The sequence below is a fragment of the Nannospalax galili genome, unplaced genomic scaffold (genome assembly GCF_000622305.1).
Source record: "Nannospalax galili isolate Female #2095 unplaced genomic scaffold, S.galili_v1.0 scaffold1250, whole genome shotgun sequence".
Lineage (NCBI taxonomy): Eukaryota > Metazoa > Chordata > Mammalia > Rodentia > Spalacidae > Nannospalax > Nannospalax galili.
The window spans coordinates 975,088-997,349 of record NW_008328704.1 but is presented as its reverse complement, the minus strand read 5'-3'; the positions used below and the strand labels follow the sequence as shown (position 1 = coordinate 997,349).

At 55.9% G+C, this 22,262-nt stretch overlaps 4 protein-coding genes across 21 annotated transcripts in view; 1 reads left to right on the top strand and 3 right to left on the bottom strand.

The window, feature by feature from the left end:
• The window catches only part of Cep131 (centrosomal protein 131), a 32,788-nt gene extending 28,514 nt beyond the window's left edge, over positions 1-4,274 (bottom strand). For 4 of the 6 annotated variants that reach the window (XM_029561306.1, XM_029561308.1, XM_029561313.1 and 1 more), the window contains exon 1: positions 1,751-1,924. In XM_029561306.1, the coding sequence (XP_029417166.1) occupies positions 1,751-1,924 (174 nt within the window). Of the gene's footprint in view, positions 1-1,750; positions 1,942-2,527; positions 2,670-4,089 lie in introns of those variants that run through there. The other 2 variants (XM_029561301.1, XM_029561304.1) reach the window with 2 other exon arrangements.
• A 2,881-nt stretch (positions 4,275-7,155) lies between these two features.
• Tepsin (TEPSIN adaptor related protein complex 4 accessory protein) lies at positions 7,156-15,311 on the bottom strand. 2 transcript variants are annotated; one of them, XM_008828674.3, is made up of 13 exons: positions 15,159-15,311; positions 13,794-13,866; positions 13,372-13,463; positions 13,156-13,249; positions 12,525-12,592; positions 12,197-12,275; positions 12,001-12,072; positions 10,940-11,140; positions 10,469-10,643; positions 10,214-10,327; positions 10,058-10,136; positions 9,722-9,856; positions 7,156-8,667 (listed from the first exon to the last, which is right to left on the bottom strand). In XM_008828674.3, exons 1-13 carry the CDS (start codon positions 15,204-15,206, stop codon positions 8,176-8,178), a joined length of 1,722 nt encoding a protein of 573 aa, XP_008826896.1. In that variant the 5' UTR covers positions 15,207-15,311; the 3' UTR covers positions 7,156-8,175. The 2 variants fall into 2 exon arrangements, with proteins under 2 accessions (XP_008826896.1, XP_017652497.1); XM_017797008.2 differs by lacking the exon at positions 15,159-15,311 and adding an exon at positions 14,696-15,150.
• Positions 15,312-15,447: 136 nt separating this feature from the next.
• Ndufaf8 (NADH:ubiquinone oxidoreductase complex assembly factor 8) lies at positions 15,448-16,688 on the top strand. Its single transcript, XM_008828665.3, has 3 exons — positions 15,448-15,606; positions 15,711-15,821; positions 16,476-16,688. The coding sequence occupies exons 1-3, from the start codon at positions 15,523-15,525 to the stop codon at positions 16,503-16,505; spliced, it is 225 nt and encodes a 74-aa protein (XP_008826887.1). The 5' UTR covers positions 15,448-15,522; the 3' UTR covers positions 16,506-16,688.
• Positions 16,689-20,049: 3,361 nt separating this feature from the next.
• Slc38a10 (solute carrier family 38 member 10) overlaps positions 20,050-22,262 on the bottom strand; it is a 48,570-nt gene continuing 46,357 nt past the window's right edge. For 5 of the 12 annotated variants that reach the window (XM_017796985.2, XM_017796991.2, XM_008828656.2 and 2 more), the window contains 2 exons: positions 21,800-21,985; positions 20,050-21,609 (listed from right to left, as the gene is read on the bottom strand). In XM_017796985.2, coding sequence (XP_017652474.1) covers positions 20,603-21,609; positions 21,800-21,985 — 1,193 coding nt within the window. In that variant the 3' untranslated portion in view covers positions 20,050-20,602. The remainder of the gene's footprint in view (positions 21,610-21,799; positions 21,986-22,262) is intronic. The other 7 variants (XM_017796987.2, XM_017796993.2, XM_029561275.1 and 4 more) reach the window with 3 other exon arrangements.

Genomic DNA, 22,262 nt, shown 5'->3' with positions numbered 1-22,262 from the left:
CCACAGCCCACCTCCTCATGATTACGGACTCCCCCGGGACCCCCTCCGGTTGCCCACGCTTGGCTAACCGAGTTAGGCAGAGACTGAGACTGTCACAGGCTGGCATTATCCACATGGCTGCCCTTAATCATGACACATTTTTAGCCAAGGACGGGTAAGATGTCCCATGACAAGCATTCCTAAGACAGGACATGCACATGGCCCGGTGCATGGTCCAATGATGGGCAAGGCTTGATCAGAGGTGACACAACCTAAGACAGGCAAAAATGCATAAGATGAGAGGAAGGAGATAGTCATCTCTCCTCAGGGAGCTGCCTATGAGGTGGGTAACCCGTGAAATAAAGTCAGTCCGGCCCTAAAGTAAAAATAAAAAGGGGGATATGTGGGGACATAAAGGCCCCACCTTGCATAGGTCCAAGAGGAAGTTACCAGAGGAGGTGAGCGACCTACAGAGATGACGTTAACTGCTGGAGCATTCCCCAAAGAGGGGACCTGATAGCTTCTCCACCTAAGATTGAGTCACACAACGCTATCACGGGGGAAGATGGTACAGTGGGATCAGTGCTTGCTCCTGTGTGCAGAGCAGACAGCTCTCCAGCAGGAGGCCCAGGAGGAGCAGCTCTGGCCCAGGTAGCCACAGAGGCAGCCACACAGTGCGGTGGGGGTCTTCAACTATAAACAGTGTCTCCACACTGTGGTGGATCTGCAGTGGTCCACCCCTCCCAACATTCCTAGGGCTTCAGGGCAGCAGGAGGATCCAGACAAGAGGGAAGGGGAAGAACTGAGTCTGGGGCCACCAAGGACAGTAGGGTCAAGGGCCACACTTGCCTGAGCTGGCCATTCTGCTAAGGCAGCTCAGTGTATCTTAAGATCATGTCTGTTGTAGATGACCTGGTTTGACATCCCAGGCGCTTGCTCCCCTGCAGGAACTTGCCTGTACCAGGTGTCCTTTATGGACAGCTATCCCTATCTCAGAACTCAGCTTGGACACTGTAGGCACACCCCACCTTACATAGGAATGGCTCTTTCAAGAAGAAGGTAAGGGTGAGCCTTTTATCCAGAGGGGACCTCAGCCTAGATCTACCAAGAAAGCCTAGACCATTGACCACCCTTTCAACACTAGCAGACCTGCGTCTCAGGTGGAAACCACAGACCAGCTGTAGCATCCAAACCACACCCCTAGAACCTCCCTGTTCTAGAAACTCAGGCAAGACTCAGGCACAGCCCTGCACCCCAAAGCACTAGACTCTTCTCTTACAGAATGACTAGCACACAGCAGCTCAGGGTTGCAACAGTCTAGCCTGGCTTCTCACAGTCGCCTCACGGATCTACAAGTGACATCCCTAACTATGCCCCACAAAGGTAGGCCAAGGAAGGAAAGGCAGCCATAGCCCCGAAGCAGCTGCCCACCTGCTGCCCGCCAGGTTTCCACAAGGCCACAGGAGCTTGCCACCCTCCTGCAGGTCCACGCTACTTGAGGATCCAAACAGATAAAAAGATAGTGGAGCAGGAGGGACAGGGCCTGATACTAGATGAACAGGGTCTGCCACAGTTGGTAGAGTGCTTGCACAAAGCCAGCCAGCCTTGCTCTCTTTGTAGGTCGCCTGCCAGGTCTGTGAGGCCCAGATCCTATCTATCCACGGGATGACCATAAATGTGAGACATGTGCTCTTGTAAGCAACTGTACCCAAAGGCAGGTGCCACCCCAAAGACAACCCTCTGGTGCGGAGGGCCCTGGCACCACACTTACCAGCATCTTCTTCCTCGGCTCACTGCCTGTGGCCACGGAGATGGAGCGCATAATGGGCCTGTTAGAGGAGGCACTGCTGGGGCGCCAGGACATGGGTGGTGGGAGGCCGATCAGACTCAGGTCTCTATCTTCTGGGCTGCCCTCGGCATTGCTGGTGGTCCTTGAACCTCTCATGGTAGACCAGGCTGGCCCTGAGAGGGAAAAGAGACACAGTAAGACACCACGGTGGAGGCTAGGGATGTAGCTCAGTTGGTAGAGTGCTTGCACAAAGCCCTGGGTTTGAGCCTCAGCACCACATAAAGCCAAGTGTGGTAGTGCATGCCTGTAATCCTAATAATCATGAGATGTAGGCAGGAGGATCAGGAGTTCAAGGACATCCTCAGCTACATAGTGAGTTCAATTCAAGGCCTGCTTGGGCTACATGAGACCTCTTCAAAAAAAGGGGGAGCTGGGGCTGAGAGATGGCTGAGTGGTCAAGAGTACTTGCTGCCCTTCCAGAGGACTGGAGTTCAGTTCCCAGCACCCACACTAGGCAGCTCACAACTGCCCACACACCATGGAGGAATCTTGGCCTTTGTACTGATCACCTCAGCCAGCACTGGAAATCTGGGTCTACCTGTCACTAAGTTCTCTAGAAGGTTGCTCTAAACTACTCTGGGCTCTGAATGGGGAGTGGGTGGGCAGCCGAGGCAGAGCCTTGTGGGCACAGGCCAACAATCCCAGAGGGTGACCTGGGCAGCAAGCAGTGGTGAGCAGGAGCCTGGCCCTGCCACTTACCACCAAGTCCTTGACCCTGATCAGGGCACTCTGCTTGTCTGGGCCACTCTTCTTTGCAAAATGGAGATTTAAAAAGTTCTTCTTGGGGCTGGAGAGATGGCTCAGTGGTTAAGAGCACTGGTTGTTCTTGCAGAAGACCCGTGTTTGAATCTCAGCACCCACATGGCAGCTAACAACTGTCAGTAACTCCAGTCCCAGAGGGGATCCAACAGCCTCTTCTGACCTCTGCAGGCACTGCACGACACACACGGATGCACTTACCTACATGCAGGCAATACACGTATACACATAAAGTAAAAATAAATTTTAAAAAAAGTAATTTATAAAAAAAAGTTCTTCATGGGGCTATCCTGAGGTTCAGCTGTGACTTTGAAGTTGGCACCTGGAGGGCCCTCAACAGCTTCAAGTCACTCTAGTAGGACATGCCACCATCCTTGCAGGGAACCCTTAGTCTCCCTTGCTGGCTCTTCTTCTCACCCCTGAGAGTCTGAGGTCCCCTAGGATCAGGCCCAGACTCTGTCCTCCACCCACCTCTCAGCCGGGGGCTATCTTTGGTCTCCTCCACAGTACAATCCTGGCTCCTGCTTTGCACCACTGTAAGAGCCCTGTCTGGCCAGTCCGTGACTGGCAAGGGTTCATCCTCACCTTGAATCTTTCTGAACCACTCTGAGCTCACATGGCATCCCAGGGAAATGGCTTCTCAAGGCATCAGAATAAAGTCCAAGTACTTAACACACAGAGCTCTGATCCTGTTCTCTGCAACCACTTCATTTTGCTTTCGCCAAAGCGGCGGCCCTCCTGCTGTTCCCCGAACACAGGCAGTGCATCCCCTGCACCTGAGCCCCCCAGTTTCCCCACTGCTTGCTACTTTTCCTTCCTCAGTCTTCTGTCTTATTACAGGCACCCTTAAGAGCGCAGGGACCATAGCCCTTGGCATGTGGAATGCAATGAGATGGTGGGTGCTGCTGACCCAAGACAAATGTTAGGTGACTACCGTCTCCTAGACCAGGAGTCCAGGACACCAACGGCACACACCCACCACAGTCCAAGGTGATGCTGCCTTGGTGCTGCCATCGGGGCCTGATGGGCAGGGGGTGGTGGCCCTACTCTCTGAGGCTGCCCTGCCATTAGTCTGGTCAGTGCCCAGTTATGCATTTCTGGCTGTACGGGTGACACCTAACACCTTCCCTTAGTGCCACGCCCGGTGGACTCTAGCTGGCCCCGGGGCTCGTGGACGCGGCTTTCCCAGCCCCACGTGCGTGCAAGCCAGCCAGCGAGGCTCTGGGAGGTAAACACAACCTCTCCATGGAAACCTCCAGGCCAGATCCGGAGAGGCCAGGGAGACCAGCCTCACTCTGGATGAAATGGGTCGCTCTCCGGACCCGAAGGGGACCCAGGTCCTCAGGGGCAGGCTGACCCAGACGCGCAGAGGCAGGGCCCTGGCGCTGCGCGTGGCCCCCGCATCCCCCGGGTGTCTGGGGCGTCCAGCGGGGAACCAACCCCAGGACACCCGCCTCCTCGCCTGCAGGGCCCCGGCTCCCTCACCGAGCGACGCCCCTCACCTGCGTGGGCCGGGCCTGGGGCGGGGGCCCGGGGACGCGGCTTGGCGGGCGCGGATGTTGAAGCAGCAGGACCGACCTGGACCCCCGGGCCTGGCGCGGCCTGGGCGGTGGGCAACAATGAAGCACGGTCGAGCCGGAGAGCCGGCGGCTAGCAACCAGTCCCGCGCCTCCTCCGCTGTCCGTCACGCCGGCCCGCCTTTCCTGAGCACGCCGCCCTCGGATTGGCTCCCCGGCCAGCCGCTCTGGCTGCGGGGAAGCTCATTGGGCTGCTCGGCTGTCCTTCCGCAAGTTCCAGAGTGGGAGGAGCAACCGAGGCTGGGACCGCGGCGGCGGCGGCGCGTTAGCGATTGGAGGAGGTGAGGGGCGGTGCCTCGGGGGGCGGGGCCTGTTCGTGGGTGGAGCCTGTGGGCCTCGCTCTGGCTCTAGCGGCTCCAGCGGTCCTGGGATCCCCACTGTCCCGCGCGCCCTCTCCCAGGCCTGGCAGGACCACGCGGCGGCGTCTGCGCCACGCCTTCCCATTCGTTCCTCTTTTCTAAAAAGGCTTGTCAAGTTCCCTGAGTGTGTGCACTCACGTGCGGTGTCCAGCCTCGGGTTCTCTCTCTACCCAGAAGCCCTGGACGGTCAAGCTCAGATGCCCACTGCAACGAAAGTTACAGTAAATAACTTAAAAAAAAAAAAACTCAAATGGTTAGCCGGGCGTGGTGGCGCACGCCTTTAGTCCCAGCACTCGGGAGGCAGAGGCAGGCGGATCTCTGTGAGTTCGAGGCCAGCCTGGTCTACATAGTGAGTTCCAGGACAGCTGGGGCTACAGGGCGACCCTGTCTCAAAAAGATTAAAAAAAAAAAAAAAAAAGTGGTTTTAAAAATTGTACGTGTGTATTTATTCATTTGTGTGTGCAGCCTGGGATGGAACCCAGGGCTTTACTGCGCTGTGCCACTGAGCCTTGGTCCTTTTTTTATTTTGTTTTGCGAGAGGCTCCTTGTAGCACAGGCTGGCCTGAAACTTACTATGTAGCTGAGGATGATCCTGAACTCCTGGTCCTCTTGCCTCCACCTCCCAAGTGCTGGAATTACAGACAAGTGCCTCCCATGCCTGGTTAATGGAAAGGTTTGATTCATAGATAATAAAATTCACAACCTTGATGTAGTGGTTGTGTAACCACCTCACTGTGGGCACTGGCTGGCTGGTACCTTCTGCTTTACTTCTTGCAGAATGTCAGGCACTACAACCTGTCCACCCTTGGGTCCGTGTCTCCCACCAGTTCTGGGATGCATCCTGCTGGTTCTTTGCTTGGTGCTCCAGGCTGTGGGCCAACATGTTACCTTATCTCGAGACTGACCCCTGTGAGTGTCCCGGCTTTGAGCAACTTCGAAGGAAGCCATCAGGACACCTGCCTACCCGCTTGCTTTTGTGCACACGGGTTTTCACTTGTCTGTAAATACGGAGGACAGCGATCAGTGAGTGGATCTATGCATAGAAGAAATAGCCAGTTTTCCACAGTAGCTGTGTCACACTGCCAGCCCACTGAAGTTCCAGTTGCTGCCTGTCCCCTAGGCTCCTGGAATTGTCAGGGCCTTTTGTTCTTTCAGTCGCACTAATCGGTGGGTGGCTGGCTAAGCCAGATAGCTAAGTTGCACCTCCCTACTCGCTCATGGTGTTGAAAATCTATTTGTGTGCTTATGGGCCACGTATTTACTTATCCGCCTTCGTGACAAGTCCATTCAGATCTTTGTAGTCTTCTAGGGGTTTTTCTGTCTTTTTTCAACAGGGTCTCTGGTAGTCCCAGCTGGTCCAGAACTCACTATGTAGACCAGACTGGCCTCCATCTCAGAGACCTGCCTGCCTCTGCCTCCCAGCACTGGAGGCAGAGTGCATGCATCACCATGCCCGGCTGAATTTTTTTTTTTTAAAGAAAAAACAAAACACTTTGTGTGTATATGTGTGGGTATACCCATGCATGGTACACGTGGTCAGAGGTAACATTTGGGAGTCAGGTCTCTCCTTTCACCATGTAGATCTCTGGGATGGAACTCTGGTCGTCAGGCAGGCTTGGTGGCAAACACCTTTACCAGCTGAGCCAATCTCGCTGGTCCTTGTGTGCTCTTTACAAGGTTTTCACATCAGTCTTCATGAGACGTGGGACCGGAAGGCACTTTTCTCCTGGTCTTTGGTTCGTGTTTCGTTCCTTTAACTATGACAGTTTTTACTTTTTTTTTTTGCCCTTTTGAGGCAGTGTCTCCCTGTAGCCCCAGCTGGCCTGGAACTCACTATGTAGACCAGGTTGGCCTTGAACTCACAGAGATCCACCTGCCTCTGCCTCCCGAGTGCTGGGACTATAAGCATGCGCCACCACTCCAGGGTGGGGGTGCAGCTCAGAGTTTGCCAGCACATCCAACACCCCAGGTTTCCAGAACAGGGACAGTGCTGTGTGGATTTGTCTTTGTGTGTCCAGTCTCACCAATACCATAGTCATGATCAGCACAACTGTGGCAAATTCTGTCCTGTGGGCATGGCATTACTGTCTTAAAACCAGATCCACCGGTTACCCACAGAAGACCCTCTGCTTAGGGTGAATAGAAAGACTCCAGGAAGAGTCACACGGTAGCAGCTGCAAGGATTCTTGAAACTAAGTTCTTTTCCAAAATTACTTTGACTGTTCTGATCACTTTGACTTTTCCTGTAAAGTTTAGTACCAGTTTATCACCATATAGAAAATCTGGTTGAGGCCCGAGTAGCTGAGTGGTACAGGACTTGCCCAGCATGCACAATGCCCTGGGTTTGACTCCAAGCACCACAGAAACACAATCAAAACACCTTGCTGAGCCTTGGGGATCATCTTAGGTTTGTCAATTTGTGACTTGTGAAGACGCCTCTTTGAACATACAGCCTCCAGCCTGGAGCAGTGTGACAATTTCAAGTCTGAACATCTTCCTGGCTCTTCAAGGTAAGGCCAAGGACAGTACTGTTTGAACAGTACCAAACATTTAAGAGGGACATCACCTGGCCCACTTAGGAAGAGATCCTCCAGTGTGCCCGTTAATGAAGAATAGCCACAGTGACCCAGGCTGTGTAAACAGTGGTGTTTACTGGGAAAGTGCATGTCACAGCTTCACAGGTTCCTCTGAGATGGGTAAGGAGGTTTGCTCAGAATCTCCCATGGTCAGCAGGAAACAACCATGGCAGACTGAGCCAAGAGCAGGGTCCTACAGGGACCTGACACTGGGAACGGCCACAGGCCACTTGCCTTGAGGCAGCTGGAAATCAGGTCCCTTGCACCCCCTTCACAGTACTGGTGCTCTACTCCAAGGCTCATGGCTATTATGATCTTCCCAAAAAAGGAAGGAAAGGTCCAAGATCAAAATCCCAAGAAGCCAGTAGATATTTCCCACACTCACTGAAGGCTCACTTGAGGGCCCGGCAGGCGGGGCTTACCCCGGGGTACCCAGAACCAGCACTCTGCAGCCCTGCTACCGGCCAGTCCACTGCTATAGGAATCCAAGTCCACGTAACCGATGCCAGCACCCAGCAAAGGGAGGAGGGGGTGTGGACAAGGACTGAGGTAGCCCTGGGTTAGCTTCTGTTAATCCTCCTGGAGACAGAGCAGTGTGGGCTGAGGGGCCCTGGGGAAGCACTGCCCTTCAGTTGTGCTGGATGAAGCAGGAAACCTCTGCAGGTGGGTTTCCAGCCATGGACAGACCTTCAGGAAGGCCTGTGTGGGTCCTACCAAGATGAAGAGGGGCGCCCAACCATCTCAGGGGCACGGTCAGGGGCTGACGCCTCCAGAAGCAGTGGCCGTGCGGTTGTCTTCAGAGGTACCAGCTGACCCTCTTTCCACACTTCCATCTTGGCTGATCTGTACTAAGGGCCAGTGCCTCTCCCTCACGACCATCTTGACCACCGAGAGGCCCACTGGGGCTCAACCTGCTTGGAGCCTGCTCCACAAGAGCCTCAGTAGGTGAAGGGGAGGGGCTGGAGGGGGCAGGAGAACTATCAGAAGGCTCCTTGGTGGACATGGGAACAGGAGGCCATAGAGTTCTGAGAGCCTCCAGATGAGGACTGTGGGACTCTGTAAAGCCAGGCCCACAGTCACATGTTTAGAAATGTAAACACTGATGGCTCTGAAGCTGGAGGCTCTGTGGCCACCTTCTGTGAACCTGGCTGGGGAACCTGGGCGACGGGGCAGGGCAGGCGAGGGCAGGCTACCAGCTCCATGCCAGCAAACAAGGAGTTGGGACTCCACAGGCACCTGCTTGAGTCCCCCTCTGGGGTGTCTGTGCTCCCCAGGCTCTGCTCTGGTCCTGCCTCCTGTTCACTAGAACCTGCTAATTGGTTTTTGGCCTCACTGGCATCCTCCAAGGCAGAAGGGGGATAGGGGTCCAGGGATGGAGCAAGCATAGGGCTCCCAGACAAAACTGAGGTGGAGCTCAGAGGCTGAAGGAAGACCTGGCCCCTGGGGGTTGGCACAAGGCTGGTGAGCAGGTCAGATGGGCTCACAAGGGCAGCTGCCGGGCTGGCTTGGGTGCAGGCCCTTGGGGCAGGGAGCTGCTGTCCACAGGAGGCTTCAAAGTGTCTCAGGATCTGAAGGAAGACAGGAAGGGGTGAGGGGTCCTGCTCAGTGCCGTAACAGTGGGGAACGAGGCCTGACTCTGAGCGCCCTCCTCACTCCACTGCCCCAAGGGCAGGACAAGTGCAGGCAGATGTCCCACTGTCATCTGCTGCTGGCATCTTGCTGCGGAAATATTGGAACCCTATGACGTATCACCACAACACAGGTGGACGGATGGGCAGTCCAGTTCTCAGAACCTTCCGGGCACCAAGGGAGCAGAGCAGACCAAGAGCACCTGACATATCTGGTCACCCCAAGTGCTGGACACACGCTCCTGTGATGTCATCCCAGGCTCACTGGGTGCTGTGACCCCAGAGTTAGCAGCTGAGACAGCAGGTGGTTGACAGCAGAGTGGCCTGGGCCAAGTGAGAAACTGCATGTTTGGCAGCCACAGAGAAGGCAGGCGGCAAGAAGCTGGGGTTGCTGCCAGGAAGATGGAGGGGCAGGAGGATGGAGGGGCAGGTGGATGGAGGGGCAGGTGGATGGAGGGGCAGGAGGATGGAGGGACAGGAGGATGGAGGGGCAGGTGGATGGAGGGGCAGGAGGATGGAGGGGCAGGTGGATGGAGGGGCAGGAGGATGGAGGGGCAGGTGGATGGAGGGACAGGAGGATGGAGGGGCAGGTGGATGGAGGGGCAGGAGGATGGAGGGGCAGTGTAAGGAAAGAGTCTAGGGGCGCAGATGAGGTAAACAGAAACACGTCTGCTCCCCTGAAGCTGAGATAGGCTGGAGGACTCCTGGGGGAGGTTAGTGTGTGCAGGACACAGGGTGGGGAGTCAGGCCAGAAGCAGCATGGACTTGAAGCCTAGGAAGAAGAGGCCAAGGACCTAGAGTGCAGAGCTCAGGGGAGGTGGGTACTGCCTATTGGACAGCACTCTGGGAAATGGTCCAGCAAGGGCTGACCATGGGCCAGGTGGGGACCACTGCCTACCTTGGGAGTGTGGAGACAGACTGTTGTCCCCAGGGCCCCGCTGCCCACCTTGGGGGTGCAGAGACAGACTGCTGTCCCCAGGGCCCCACTGCCCACCTTGGTGGCCTTGTTGGTCACAGGTCCAGGGCTGCCCACACTGAGCTCCTGCAGTTGCTGCCGGGAGAGGAGGAGGACATGCTCCTGAGGCAGGAGGTCGGCACCCCCAAAGGAGGCGATGGCACACAGGGCCCTCTGTGAGCAGGAAGCAGGGGAGAATGGAGGTCAGCTCTCCTGCATGGCTCCTCACCCAGGTGGTGAGGCCCACAGGGGAGGCCTGCTGTTCTTGGATGAGGAACAGACACTTGCCCATAGGTGACAGACTTGTTCCCAGGGCCCCACTGGAACAGCACCAGCTCCCTTGCACACGCACAGCGTGCTCACTCTCACCCTTACCATCTGCTCATGCTCACTGGTCCCGACCAGCTGGCGGAGGAGCAGCTCTAGCACCACCTCACAGTTGAGCAGTCCACACCTGCACAGGGAGGGGACATATGGAAGGGATAGAGGCACTCGTGGCTAGTCCTCACTCCTTCCCCCAGGGTGACTCACTCTTTGATGAAGTGCTGGGTCTCTTCACGGCTCAGGAAGGCACGTGGCCCCTGAGTCACAGTCTTCACCAGACCCAACTCCTGCTGGCAGTCGCTTGGGGCCATGGCTTCAGTCCTGGAAAAAGCCAAGTCAGGGTAGCAGGGTCTCAGGTAGATGGGAAAGACAGTGACCCCTCCACTCCCATACAGGGGTGACGCTTGAGGGATGGGTCCTGCTGATAGGCCCTTTGGGAGAGTGGCTACCTGTCCTACACACCTTTCTGCCAGCTCGCCAGGTTCCCGGCTGGCTCCCGAATGACTGTCACTGCCAGACCGACTGCCCAAGTCCGATGCCCTGCTTAGGTTGCTGGTATAGGAAGAATCCTGGGAACTAAGACTGCTGTCCAGCTCGTCCCAGCCCCCTCCAGCCTGCCCGGGCTGGTGTCTCACAGCTGGAAGAGATGAGAATAGCAGATAAAGCCCTCAGGCTTCAGATAGGCCTTAAGGTACCTCCTTGGGGACCTGGTCCATGGGTCTGTCCTAAGCTGAAGACAGGGCAGCTACCTAGGCAGCAGCTCCACAAATTTCAGGTACACATGTCCCTCCTGCCTAGTTTGGGAGCCTGGGGCTCCTGCTGGTCAAGGCAGTATCAACGTTTGTCTCCACACCCATAGAGCTCAACCCACTCCCAGCGAGTGACATGAAGGAGTGACCTAGACCCCCAAGGACAGAGCCCTTGCCGCCATACCTCTGGTACGCAGGATGGCACCAGGAAATAGGTTCCCAGGGTTGGCTGTGTGTGTGGCTGAAGGTGTCACAGCAGGCTGGTAGGTTTCACCTCGTGGCAGGGGCCCCTGGGTACTGGGATTCTCAGGCCCGGGGCGCACAGCATTAGCCACCACCTCTGCAGCCCTCTGGATTGTGGAGAGGAAGACTTCACCTGCGGAACCTGCACACCAGAGGAGGGAGTATCAGCAGGAGAGGCAGGGGTGGTATCAGCACCCCAGCTCCCCAGCCCATCTCCAGCCACATTCTCCAGGATGGGGCCAGGTGTTCCCTGCTCAGGGATAGGGAGGTGGAGACATAGGGTGCAGGTAGAGGTACCTGGTGAAAGTCCTTCTGGAAGATTCTTAACATATTTTGCTACAGTAAAGCTCAGGCATGGTGGGGGCCTGGACACTCATAGCAGCGCAGGGCAAAGGGAGTTCACAGTAGGTGTCCCCACTCTTCACTCAAGGGGTACAATGTGGCCTAGTGCCAGGCGAAGCATCCTTTCCTGTGAACTCACTGTAGAAGGAACTCCCAGATTAAAGCATCTGTCAGAGCCCCCCATCTGCAATGGTCTAAGAGCACACAGCTGGGCATGGCTTAGCACCCAGCCATGACGACAGCTGAGGTCGCTTGGGTCCTGCTACATGAGGCTGTGTGGACCTCCAGTATCAGGCTGCAAGTGTCCTGATGACACACGTGCCTCTATGTGCTATTCCCACGGTTACAACTCACATAGATGACTCCTCTAGGTTCCTGTCATGGCTGGGACCACCAACTAACCTAGGCCCCTCAAGGAGTACAAATAACCCAACACAGACTGCTGGACCCTAAGCTCTTGGCCTCACTGTCCATAAAGCAGACTTGACCTGCCTTCCTCCCGCCTGGGTGGAGGAAACAATCGGGGGAACACAGCCAGGAAGAAGTGAGTCCACACAGGGTAGTGTATAGGCAGGGGAGAAGGGTGATGGCTAACGGAGGGGCCCGTGAAGCACAGCCTGACCCCTTTATACCCGCAGCCCTGAGAGCCCTTTCCCTTACCTGTCTGGCCCCATTCCTGAGTGTAACCAAAGCCTTGGAGAGCACTGTGAGGTTTGGCCTGAGCACCCATGCCTAGTGGGGGATACTGATGTCAGTGAAGGACACCTCCCAGCCCATCACCAGCACAGATGCCCAGGACACTCTGGGAGGGATAACCTCTGATGAAAGACTGAAAGTGGCCACCAGAGTGGCGTACCTGCTGGAGGCAAGGCCTGAGGAGGCTGGGAGGGAGGCAGTGGCAGCACAGCATCCGAGAACAAGGTGCTGCCCAGGTCCTGAGTGAGGAAGCAGGTACAGGTGGCTCAGGGCCCCACTTGGGCCTGCTGTCCCGTCCCAACCCCATCAGCTCTGCACTGTCTCAGATACGTCCCCTAAGCTGCCCAGCCAGTCACAGGGGCTGTAGTCCAATAGCAAGGTGCAAAGCTGGGGTCCCATGTGGCAGAACAGCAAACATCCTAGAGGCACCCTGGCACAAGCACTCACTACTACTCTGGGTCTGAGTAGTAACCTTGTCCTGGACTCACCTGGGCAGCCGCCCGCACCTTCTGGTACAAGCTGTTCCCATGAAGAGGGTCCGGTGGTCCTGCAAAAGCTGCAGGGCAGAAAACAGATGGGGATATGGCTGAGCATGGGCACTGCTGACCTCACCGCTGACCACCCATAAGAGCAAGTGTTGAGGCCCAGTCTTCCCAGCCCTGCTCTTCAGCCCCTTCCTCAAGACCCTATGAAGACCTTTACCTTCACCCTTGACCATGCACAGTGACAATCCCTCACCCATCTCCACAGAGCCTACCTCGCCTCCCACATGAGCTGGTGCCTGCCTGCCTAACTGTTCCCTTGGGCCCATTCTCTTCCCCCACCTGTACATGAACCTTTCAAGGACTTCCCAGAGCTTGGGTGGTAAACCTGAGGTCTCTACCAGGGCTTGAAAAGCCCCATGTGGTCTAGCCCCTCTGATTTCCAGGCTCAGCCTCTGCTAAAAAGCTTCAGTGCTAGAAAATCATCCTTTCAGGAGTAAGGGCTGCTTCTCAGACACTCCTTAATGGAGGCCTCCAGCACAAATGAATTTCCCTTTCTCACCTTTGCAAGGCCAGACCTGTCGGCATCTCTCTCCCAAGCCCACCACCTGAAGCCCCCTGCTTCCCCTAGGCACACCTGTGGCTTCCTGGATGAGGGCAGAGTTTCGTCTAAGGATGAGCAGGAAGGAGGAAGAGCCATGACCACACAGGTAAAGCAAGATCTTCAGCACCTGGAGAATTGACAGATTCATGGGCTGGCAGGCCTGGTACCAGATGGTCAGGATGGCTCAGTGCCCCTCCCCTCCAGCCTAGCCATGGCCTAGCCTGCTGCTGCTGCTGCTCAGGGACTCACCTTGAGCTTCACATGGCCAGAACTGCTATCCAGGCGGTTCAGGAGGTACTCCAACAGACACTGGCTGCTGCCCAGTGACTCGTGGGAAATTTCTGGGAGACATTTGGCTTAAGGAAGGAGCAAGTTGACACAGACCACATCAGGACTCACTGGCTGCGAGAAACTTGCCCTCCTATGTCATGGCTCCCTGAAGGCAGGCCTTAGTTTCAGGAATGCTGAGAATTTTACGGTATCCTGGGCACTATGTTGTCAGTATCACAGCTTTTCATGCAGCCCCTCACCCCTACATCTATCTGGGTACTAGGGAATGGGAGTTGTTGGTACCCCTGGGATAGCAGAACTCCCCCACCCCCACACCCTTCCTGCTATAGCAGGGTCCCTGCTGTCTACCCCTGACCCCACTGAGCACTGAGGAAGGATACTGGCAATCTCTTCAAACAGGTAGCCAGGACATGGAATGTCATCATCTGAGGTTGCCTTCAAGAGAACGGGGAGCTGTGGGGGGAAGCAGGGCCATGGTGAGCTGCCACCTTACACAGCGTGGGGTCCCAGCCACCAAAGTAATAGAAGCAGACTTCATGCTCAGTGATGCTAAGATGGGTCCAGAAAGCCCAAGGGGGACCAGAATCATCCTCCTGGCCACAAAGGGCCTGCAGGAGGGCCTATTCTGGACAGGTGGGGGTACGTGGCCCCAGAGAGGAAGAATATCAAGAAGACTCTCTAGCTAGGTCAAGATGAGGTGCGGCCCCAGCATACGACACTCATAAATGTGTAAGGGTATCTTTTATTTTTTTTTCTAATGTGTTTAAGTGTTATGCTTGCATGTGTGTAAGTGCACCTGTGTCCTGCAGTGTCTGTGGAGGACATAAGAAGGCATCGGATCTCCTGGAACTGGAGTTACAGACAGTTGTTAGCTGCCATGTGGGTGCTGGGATTCAAACCCAGGTCTTCTACAAGAACAGCCAGTGCTTTTAACCAGTGAGCCATCTCTCCAGCCCCGTGCCAGGGTATCTTTAATATATCCACTTATCAACTAGCAACAGCAAGCTCAGCGCTTTCCACATATTGGATGGGTGTGGTGCAAATTCTCCCAAGCACAGACTGGCTCCTTGGTTCCTTGAGAATGACTAACTTGAATTTTATAGTCATGCATCAGCCCAGCCCTGTTTGATACTTGCTTACCTACTATTACAAGTGTAAAGTATTTATACGGTTAGACGCTGGGAAAAACTATTCTCCCATCATTCCATGTCTGGGCAGGATGGAGGGTTCAGGATATTTGAAACAAGTATGTGGATCCCACCAGGTGCTTCATCAGCCTCACCATAGTATTTGTTCACCGTGCCCTGAAGGGATCAGGAGGGAGGGATCGGTGGGGCTCCTGGTAGCGGCAGTTTGGTACTTAAGATTCGTCCCAGCCTCTATACGGGTGCTCCGAGGTCCGGAGCATCCTCAGTGTCCACCCAGTGCCCTTGAGCTCCAGGTCAGAAAGCTCAGGGCAGTCAAAGGTCTGCACAATCTGTTCCGGCCGACAGCTGGCAAACCTTCGCCCTCTATAGCCTGCACTGCAGGCTTCCAGCTGATGCCTGCCTCTCCCGCCGGGTGTCTCCAGGACCTCGGGCCTTCCCCTGAAATGGACCCGGGCAGCGCTGCCAGGGCCCCGGGAGATCGCCCGTCGCCATCGGAGCAGGCGCGCCCCTTGTCAGCAGCTGCTGGACCGTCCGTCCCCGCTTCCCCAACGAGATCCCGGGACACCGGGCATCGGAAGCCTGGCGAGCCTCACTCACCCTGTGCAGGAAGCTTAGGCGGTCCCGTAGAGGCGGCACGGCCGCCATGGTCCAGGTCACCTCCGGGCCTGCCCCGCTTCCGCCAGGCTTCGGCCCGCCAATCACCACGCGGTCTTGGCTCTCCTGGCCAATCGCTCTCGGGAGGCGGGCCCAAAGGGCATCTTCGAAAAGAATTTGAGCCTGATCCAATCCAAAGTCCTAGTCAGAGACCGACAAGGACGAAAACCAATGGAAGGAGCAGGGGCCAGGCGCCCCTGACCAACCAGGAAGCACTACGGGCGGAAGTGCCGACTGGCCAACCATTTGGCGCCGGAGGTGGGCGGACCCGAGATGGCGGCGCCCAGTGTCCCGGGAAGAGGCGCTCATGTCCACAAATGGAGCCGTTTGGGGGCGCGTGCGGAGCCGTCTCCGCGGCTTCCCCGAGAGCCTGGCAGCCTGCGGGGCTGAGGTGAGGCGTGGGCGGGGCGGGGCCTGCGGGGCAGGGGCGTTGCGGGAAGGAGGGAGGGTGGCGGCTCCGTCCAGGCCCCGCGACCGCGCCCGTTCCCCCCGCAGGCCACGGCGTACGGCAGGTGCGTGCAGGCCGCCACGGCCCCGGGAGGCTCCCTGAGGAAGAATCTCTGTGCGCGCGAGTTCGAGGCCCTGAGGAGCTGCTTCGCCGCTGCGGTAGGTGGGCGCGTCACACCGGTCCCGGGTGCCTTTCCGTTTCCGCTGGTCCCGGGCCAAGTCTGGCCCGCCACAGCCTCTGTTCTGCATACTTGCTCCACCTCATGGTGCATATTCCAGATCAAGACCAGGAGGTGTTACCTGCGGACGAGGCTGTGACGAGAGTCTAGGGTGGGATCCTGGAATGTTGCGTTCAGCAGCCTCCACCCTGGGTGCCCTGGTTCAGCGGGTCGGGTGGATCATGATCGCAGTATTTCTGGTTAAGAACCCAGAGGGATGCAGTGGATCTGAAGCAGGTTCCCGATGTTTCAGGACCTCCCTATACAGGGCACGGTATTGGGGAGATTGAACCTTCCTTGAGGTTACACAGCCCAGCAACACCTTTTCCCATCTCCCTTACACACCTTTGCTTGGACCAGATGAAGCGATCTCATTAGGATCCCTTGCCCATCCCTGCGCAGCACCTACTAGAACCTCCACTTAGTCACAGGGACCAGGCTTTATCATTAGGTCACCGACAGTAGGCGGGACGACCCCCACCCCCAGCACCCCAGTTAAGATAATGGGAGAATGGCATTCGGTGTGGTGGACGTCTTACTTTTAAGCTCTGTCTGACTTGGAAGTATGTCTGAAACAAAATTCTTTCACTTTCAGGCCAGGAAGACCCTGAAAGGCGCCTCCTAGGAAGGGCTGTGACTCAGGAGTCTTGTGTTGACGGCACACACAGAGTGCTTTGGGGGCTGAAAGACGTCTGTGAGCAGTGAAGTCCCTTGGGGGTTGAGTGTGTTTCTTCTCTGGTTGAACCTTGGGTGGAGGAGGTTTTGTTTACCAGCAATGTGTGTATAAGGATATGGATTAGATTAAGATGTAACTGAACCAGCAGTGAAGATTATTAAGTCCTAAACAGTTTCAGACTCTTTGTACACAGAACATTGTATAAGGACCTGGCCTCTCCCAGGGACAGTGAATCCGCCCCCCAACCCTTCCGCCCCTGGAAAAAGGTGGTAGGTCTGAATCGTGGAGCTCTGCCACAGGGTCCTCACTTGCAACCATTATGACCAAAAATACTTAGCGTCCATCTAACACAGCAGGCCCTGGATCTGACTGTCCATGCACAAGACACAACAAAGGTAAACACCAGTGACACCAGGGGAGTCTGCAATGTAAGGAATGCCCTACAGGTGGCTGTCCGGGGATTACCAGAGACTTTTCTGGACCAAAGCACCCAACATCAGAGCCTCTGGGTGCTGCTCTGGGTCACACTGTGAGCTAAAATAAAAACAAAAAACAGATTCAAAGTAGTGCAGGGAGAAAGGCAGTGCTGCTGGGAGTGGGGGCATGGTTCCCGAGTCTGAGTGCCACCTGCTGGGTACTGTGGGAACTGCTCAGTCCCATCCCTCCTGGGTGTGGAGGTCATGGTGTCCTTGGACCAGTTTGCACCTGTCTCAGAACCCTGGTGCACTGCACCTTCTGAATCAAAATCTGTGCTTCCACATGGCATCTAACAGCCATGGAACTGGCATCGTTCCCAGGGCTGGAAAACCCACTGTCTGATAGATGCTGTGAGTCTTATCTTAGGACATGACTTCTAGTCCCTGTGCAGACACCCAGAGCACCTAGATCCTGTCTGACCGGACAGGGCAATGTCAGTTCTTAGGGGACCAGATGCAGGTGTGATCCTGGACTGAGTCACTAGAGCCTTGCCTCTCCTGTTGCTGCCAAGGTAATGGGATGAGTGATTGCCCAGGAATTCGTCTGTCTCTTCTGCATACTCAGTATCGTTTTATTTTTTATTTTTATTTATTTTTTTGGTCTTTTTGAGACAGGGTCTCCCTGTAGCTTCAGCTGTCCTGGAACTCACTATGTAGACCAGGCTGGCCTCGAACTCACAGAGATCTGCCTGCCTCTGCCCTGGGGCCTCCCCCAGACTCCTCGTCTCGACTGCAGTTCCTCGCTTGCAGTAGTTTCTGCAGCTGCCACCCCACACGGTGATGGAACCACTAAAGCATGCCATCTCAGTCAGTTCGAGATGAGGATTTACAGAGAATACAGATGTGTTTCTCACAGACTGAAAGCCCCGAAGTTACAGGTTAGTGTTTGTGAGGGCCCTCCTGCTGACTGGGCAGAACGCAGTACAATGTCTTGGTCCCACCAGTGAGGGCACTTGTGATCCAGGCACTTAAAATTTTCCCCAGCATTTTAGGGGGGCCACTTTAAGCTATAGCAAATGGCTTGGCCCTAGATGAAATCTTTTCTTTGAGGGCTGAGCCCCTCCCCCCGATATGTGTACATCCTGCTATCACCTCTGCCCAGAAACACACATCACTGGCCTGGTAGCACTGTCCTCAAGTTTCCTTATTCTGGTAGAACTGTCCCAGGGAGGCACCATATCCCAGCATCCTGCACCAGGATGGGCCTTATGCCACACCTACCCAAGGCAGCAGCTGAATTGCTAGGTGGCCCACTGGTGGCCCAGCCTGAGTCACCAGACCCACATGGAGATACTGTCTGCCCTTAGCCCCTTTGCAGTTCAGCAAATCCCACCCAGAGGTCTTGTTTCTAGAGGAAATGCCCTTAACTGAAGGGCTGATGACCGAAGGGGGTAGGGGATGGCTAGGAGGAAGAGTTGAGGGCGGGACAGCTCTGCCTGTTGTGGGACAGAGGCTCTCAGCAGACCAGGGAGGAGAATGGAATGACCTCGGGAGGAGGAAAACAGGTCAAGGGGAGGCATTCAGGAGAGTCAAGGTTGCAAATGAGCTCCCATCCTGGGGATGGCCAGATGGCATCTTACCAAGTACTAGCTTATTTGGAACGTTCAATTAAGAAGGATGGATGGCAGCCGGAGACCTCCTGGTCGCTGCCACTTCCCTCCTCTGAGCCAAACCCAGTTCTGCCCACTTCCCAGGGGTCAGCAGCATTCAGAGCCTGTGGAAACCTGCACTGTTTCTAAAAAAAAATTTGTGTATTAGTGTATTGCCTGCATGTATGTAAGTGCACCTGTGTTGTACAATGCCCATGAAGTCAGAAGAGAGCGCTGAATCCCCTGGAACTGGAGCTTCAGAGGGTTGTTAGCCACCATGTGGGTGCTAGGAACTGAACCTGGGTCTTCTGCAAGAGCAGTCAGTGCTCTTAACCACTGAGCCACCTCTCATGGTGGGCACTGCAGTACACAGGTGCACTTACATACATGCAGGCAATACGCCATATGCAGAAAAATGTTTTTTGTTTTTTTTGGTCTTTTTGAGACAGGGTCTCCCTGTAGCCCCAGCTGTCCTGGAACTCTCTATGTAGACCAGGCTGGCCTTGAACTCACAGAGATCCGCCTGCCCGTGCCTCCTGAGTGCTGGGATTAAAGGCGTGCGCCACCACGCCTGGCAGAAAAATATGTTTTTATAAATATTGTAATAAATATTCCTAGCTGGGTGTGGCAGCACATGCCTTTAATCCCAGCACTTGGCAGGCAGGTGCAGGCAGAGATCTCAAGAGTTCGAGGCCAGCCTGGTCTACACAGTGAATTTCATGCCATCCAGGGTGGTGGTTGACCCTGTCTTAAAAAGGGGAAAAAAAAGGCCAGGCGTGATGGTGCACACCTTTAATCCCAGCACTCAGGAGGCAGAGGCAGGCGGATCTTTGTGAGTTCAAGGCCAGCCTGGTCTACATAGTGAGTTTCAGGACAGCTGGGGCTACAGGGAGACCCTGTCTCGAAAAGACAAAAAAAAAAAACAACCAAACAAAAAAACCCATGCAAACTGGGGTGGTGGCCTGGCCCCTGTGTGACCCCACTGAGACCCCTAGTGGCAGGGCTGAGGTGGTTCCTGGAGGATGAGCCAGGCTCTTTTGTCCCTGAATCTTGAAAGTACCTCCCTGGGCCTGGAGTGACAAACACAGAACATCACCCCTTTCTGCTCAGGGACTGCACAATTGTGCTTTCTTGTCTAGATTCCCGGGACCGCGGCCCTCACAGCTCTGCTGGCTGCACAGAGGGCAACCGGAGGGGCAGCCCTACCCTCTGGGCTTGAGCCCATGTAGATGTCAGACACGGGTGAAGAGCTCTGAGGTTTGCCTGCATCCTGTCCCATAGCAAGACCTAGAGGGTTAGGCTGCCTGTTGGGTTCCTGGCTGCATTCAAGTCCAGTGATGCCTTGGTTGGGCATGTCCTTCCATGACCTCTGGTCCTGCTTGACTGCAGACTGAACCCTTCCTTAGGCAGCTCTCTCAGACCAACAACTCACCAGGGGTTACAGTGTTTTTTATTTTTTTCAGTTTCATAATTGACTTCAAAGAGTGTGGGTGACAGAAAGCAGGAGGGCCTCCCACCCCCTCCCCCAGCCCCTACCCTCTCCGAAGCCTCCCCCAGCAGGGGATTCCAACACCCACTGTAGGTGCCCCATTATCACGGAGAACCTGGGACACGTCAAGCCAGGGTGAGACCAAGATCCTAGCAGAGGATGTGAATTAGAGCACAGGCGACCAGCAGTGCCAGTGGACTTCAACGTGGTGGGACAGGTGAGTTGGCACGGACCCATAAAGAGGTGCCACAGTGCTGCCCCTGCTGGACTGGCTCAAGGCCCAAGTTACTCTTGGGGCAGAGCAAGCAGTAAGTAGCAAGCACTACACAATGTCTGTCAAGGGCTGTAGGCAGTGGGGATGGTCAGACGTTCACAATCCTCAGGGCCACAGACAGCAGTCCCTGGGAACCTAAGACCACAATCTCCACAGTCACTGCTGCCAGAGATCCGCTGCTTCCGGTGTCTGACAGCTGCTTTCCCATGAGCAGGTTCTCAGGCCTCCTCCAGATCTCCAGGCAACTGTTTAATCTGCCGGCTGTGGACCACCTGCAATGCACCCCCTGCAGCCTGACGGAGCTGGGTGTCTAGGGCGCTGCGGAGATCGTTCACCTGGACATCAGGCAGGGGGTTGAAGCTGATGATGACTCCATCCTTTGAAGCTGGCTCCCCTTCTAGTTGAGAGGCGAGATCCCGACGTCTCCTCCGGAGGTCAGAGTCAGCCTGTACTTTGAGGTCTCGGTTGGGTTTGGCATTCTCTGACTTTCGACCCCCAGGGACAGCTAGCCTGGGCCCAGAGTTCAGGTCTGGCCTCTGTTGAGGTTCCTGGAGAGCGGCGTCCTCCCTCACTCTCTGCTGCTCTTCAGAAGGTCTCTGAACTTCTCTGGAGGCGTCCTTTCTTACCTCCGGGCGAGCACCCTGGCCCTTGTCAGAGATGGCCCGGGGCTGTAAATCCATACCTGCTGGCTTGGTAGATGGGCCTCCGGCAGGTCCCAACTGCCTAGACTTTGTGTGAGAGTTCCTGGACTCTGCCGCTGCCAAAGGCTGGTCAGCCTCCTTCTGGGTGTCAGTGGCTGTCACCTCTCCACTTTTCTTCTTTTCTTGGGAACCTCCACCAGGGACATCTTGGCTCTGTCCGGGGACTTCCTCTACAAGGTGCTTCTCCTGACTTTTTAGTAGCCCAGCAGGGTCTGGCTTGGGAAGTTCCTGGGGGCCCAGCTCCCGTACAGCACCAGCCACCTTTACTGCAGCAGCCTTCTGGTCTTCCCTCAGCTCAGTCTCGACTCCCTGGGGCTCTGTGTCAGAGCCACCAGCAGGAGGGCCAGCGGGGGCTCTACCCAGCCCCATCTTGACGGTCCCCTCTTGGGATGGAGCAGCGTGACTCCCAGGAGCTCCAAGCACAGGTTGCAAAGGCGCACCTTCCACTGTCTCTCCGGCGTGCTCATCCCGGGCTTCCTCTTCCTGTCCTCTGGGTAGAGCCATTCCAGGCTCCCGCTGCACATCTGCAAATGAAGGTGATCATGAGTTTCGCCACAGGAATGAACACAAGCTGCTGGTGCAGGGACTGAAAGGAACCAACCTGTAAGTAGTTAGGACTTGCTAATCAAGACTGAAACCCACCCTCCAGGACTTCAGGCCGCTGAGCCTCAGATCGCCCCCCACACCCCGAGACCCCCACCGGGTTCCACCTACCAGGCCTAGGTCTGTCCAGCTTGTCCTCCTCATCCTCCTGTCGCTGTTGACGGATCTCCTTGTGCTGCTCCTCGATCACGGCCAACAGCTTCTCCTGCTGGTCCAGGAGGCGCTTCTGCTGCACCTGCTGCTCTTTGATCACCTGCAGCAGGACGGCATGGTCCAGCATCTCAGCCCTGCCAGCTTCTGGCGGAGACAACACACATGGTCAGACACTCCACCCAATTGCCAGACACCTGTGTGTGCTGACAGCCTGACAACGAAACAGCTCCTATGGGGAGTCAGCCCTGCCATGCCCATACCAGTCCCATCTCCATCACCTCAGTCCCACTGGTGTTCAACACAGTAAGGCACCGAGCCAAGGTAGAGGCCTGGGCCCTAAGCAGGTTGGGCCCTCAGGGCGGCCTCCCTGGCCAGCAGCGTCCAGCCTTTTACTGGCCCCCTACTGTGGTTCTGAAACACT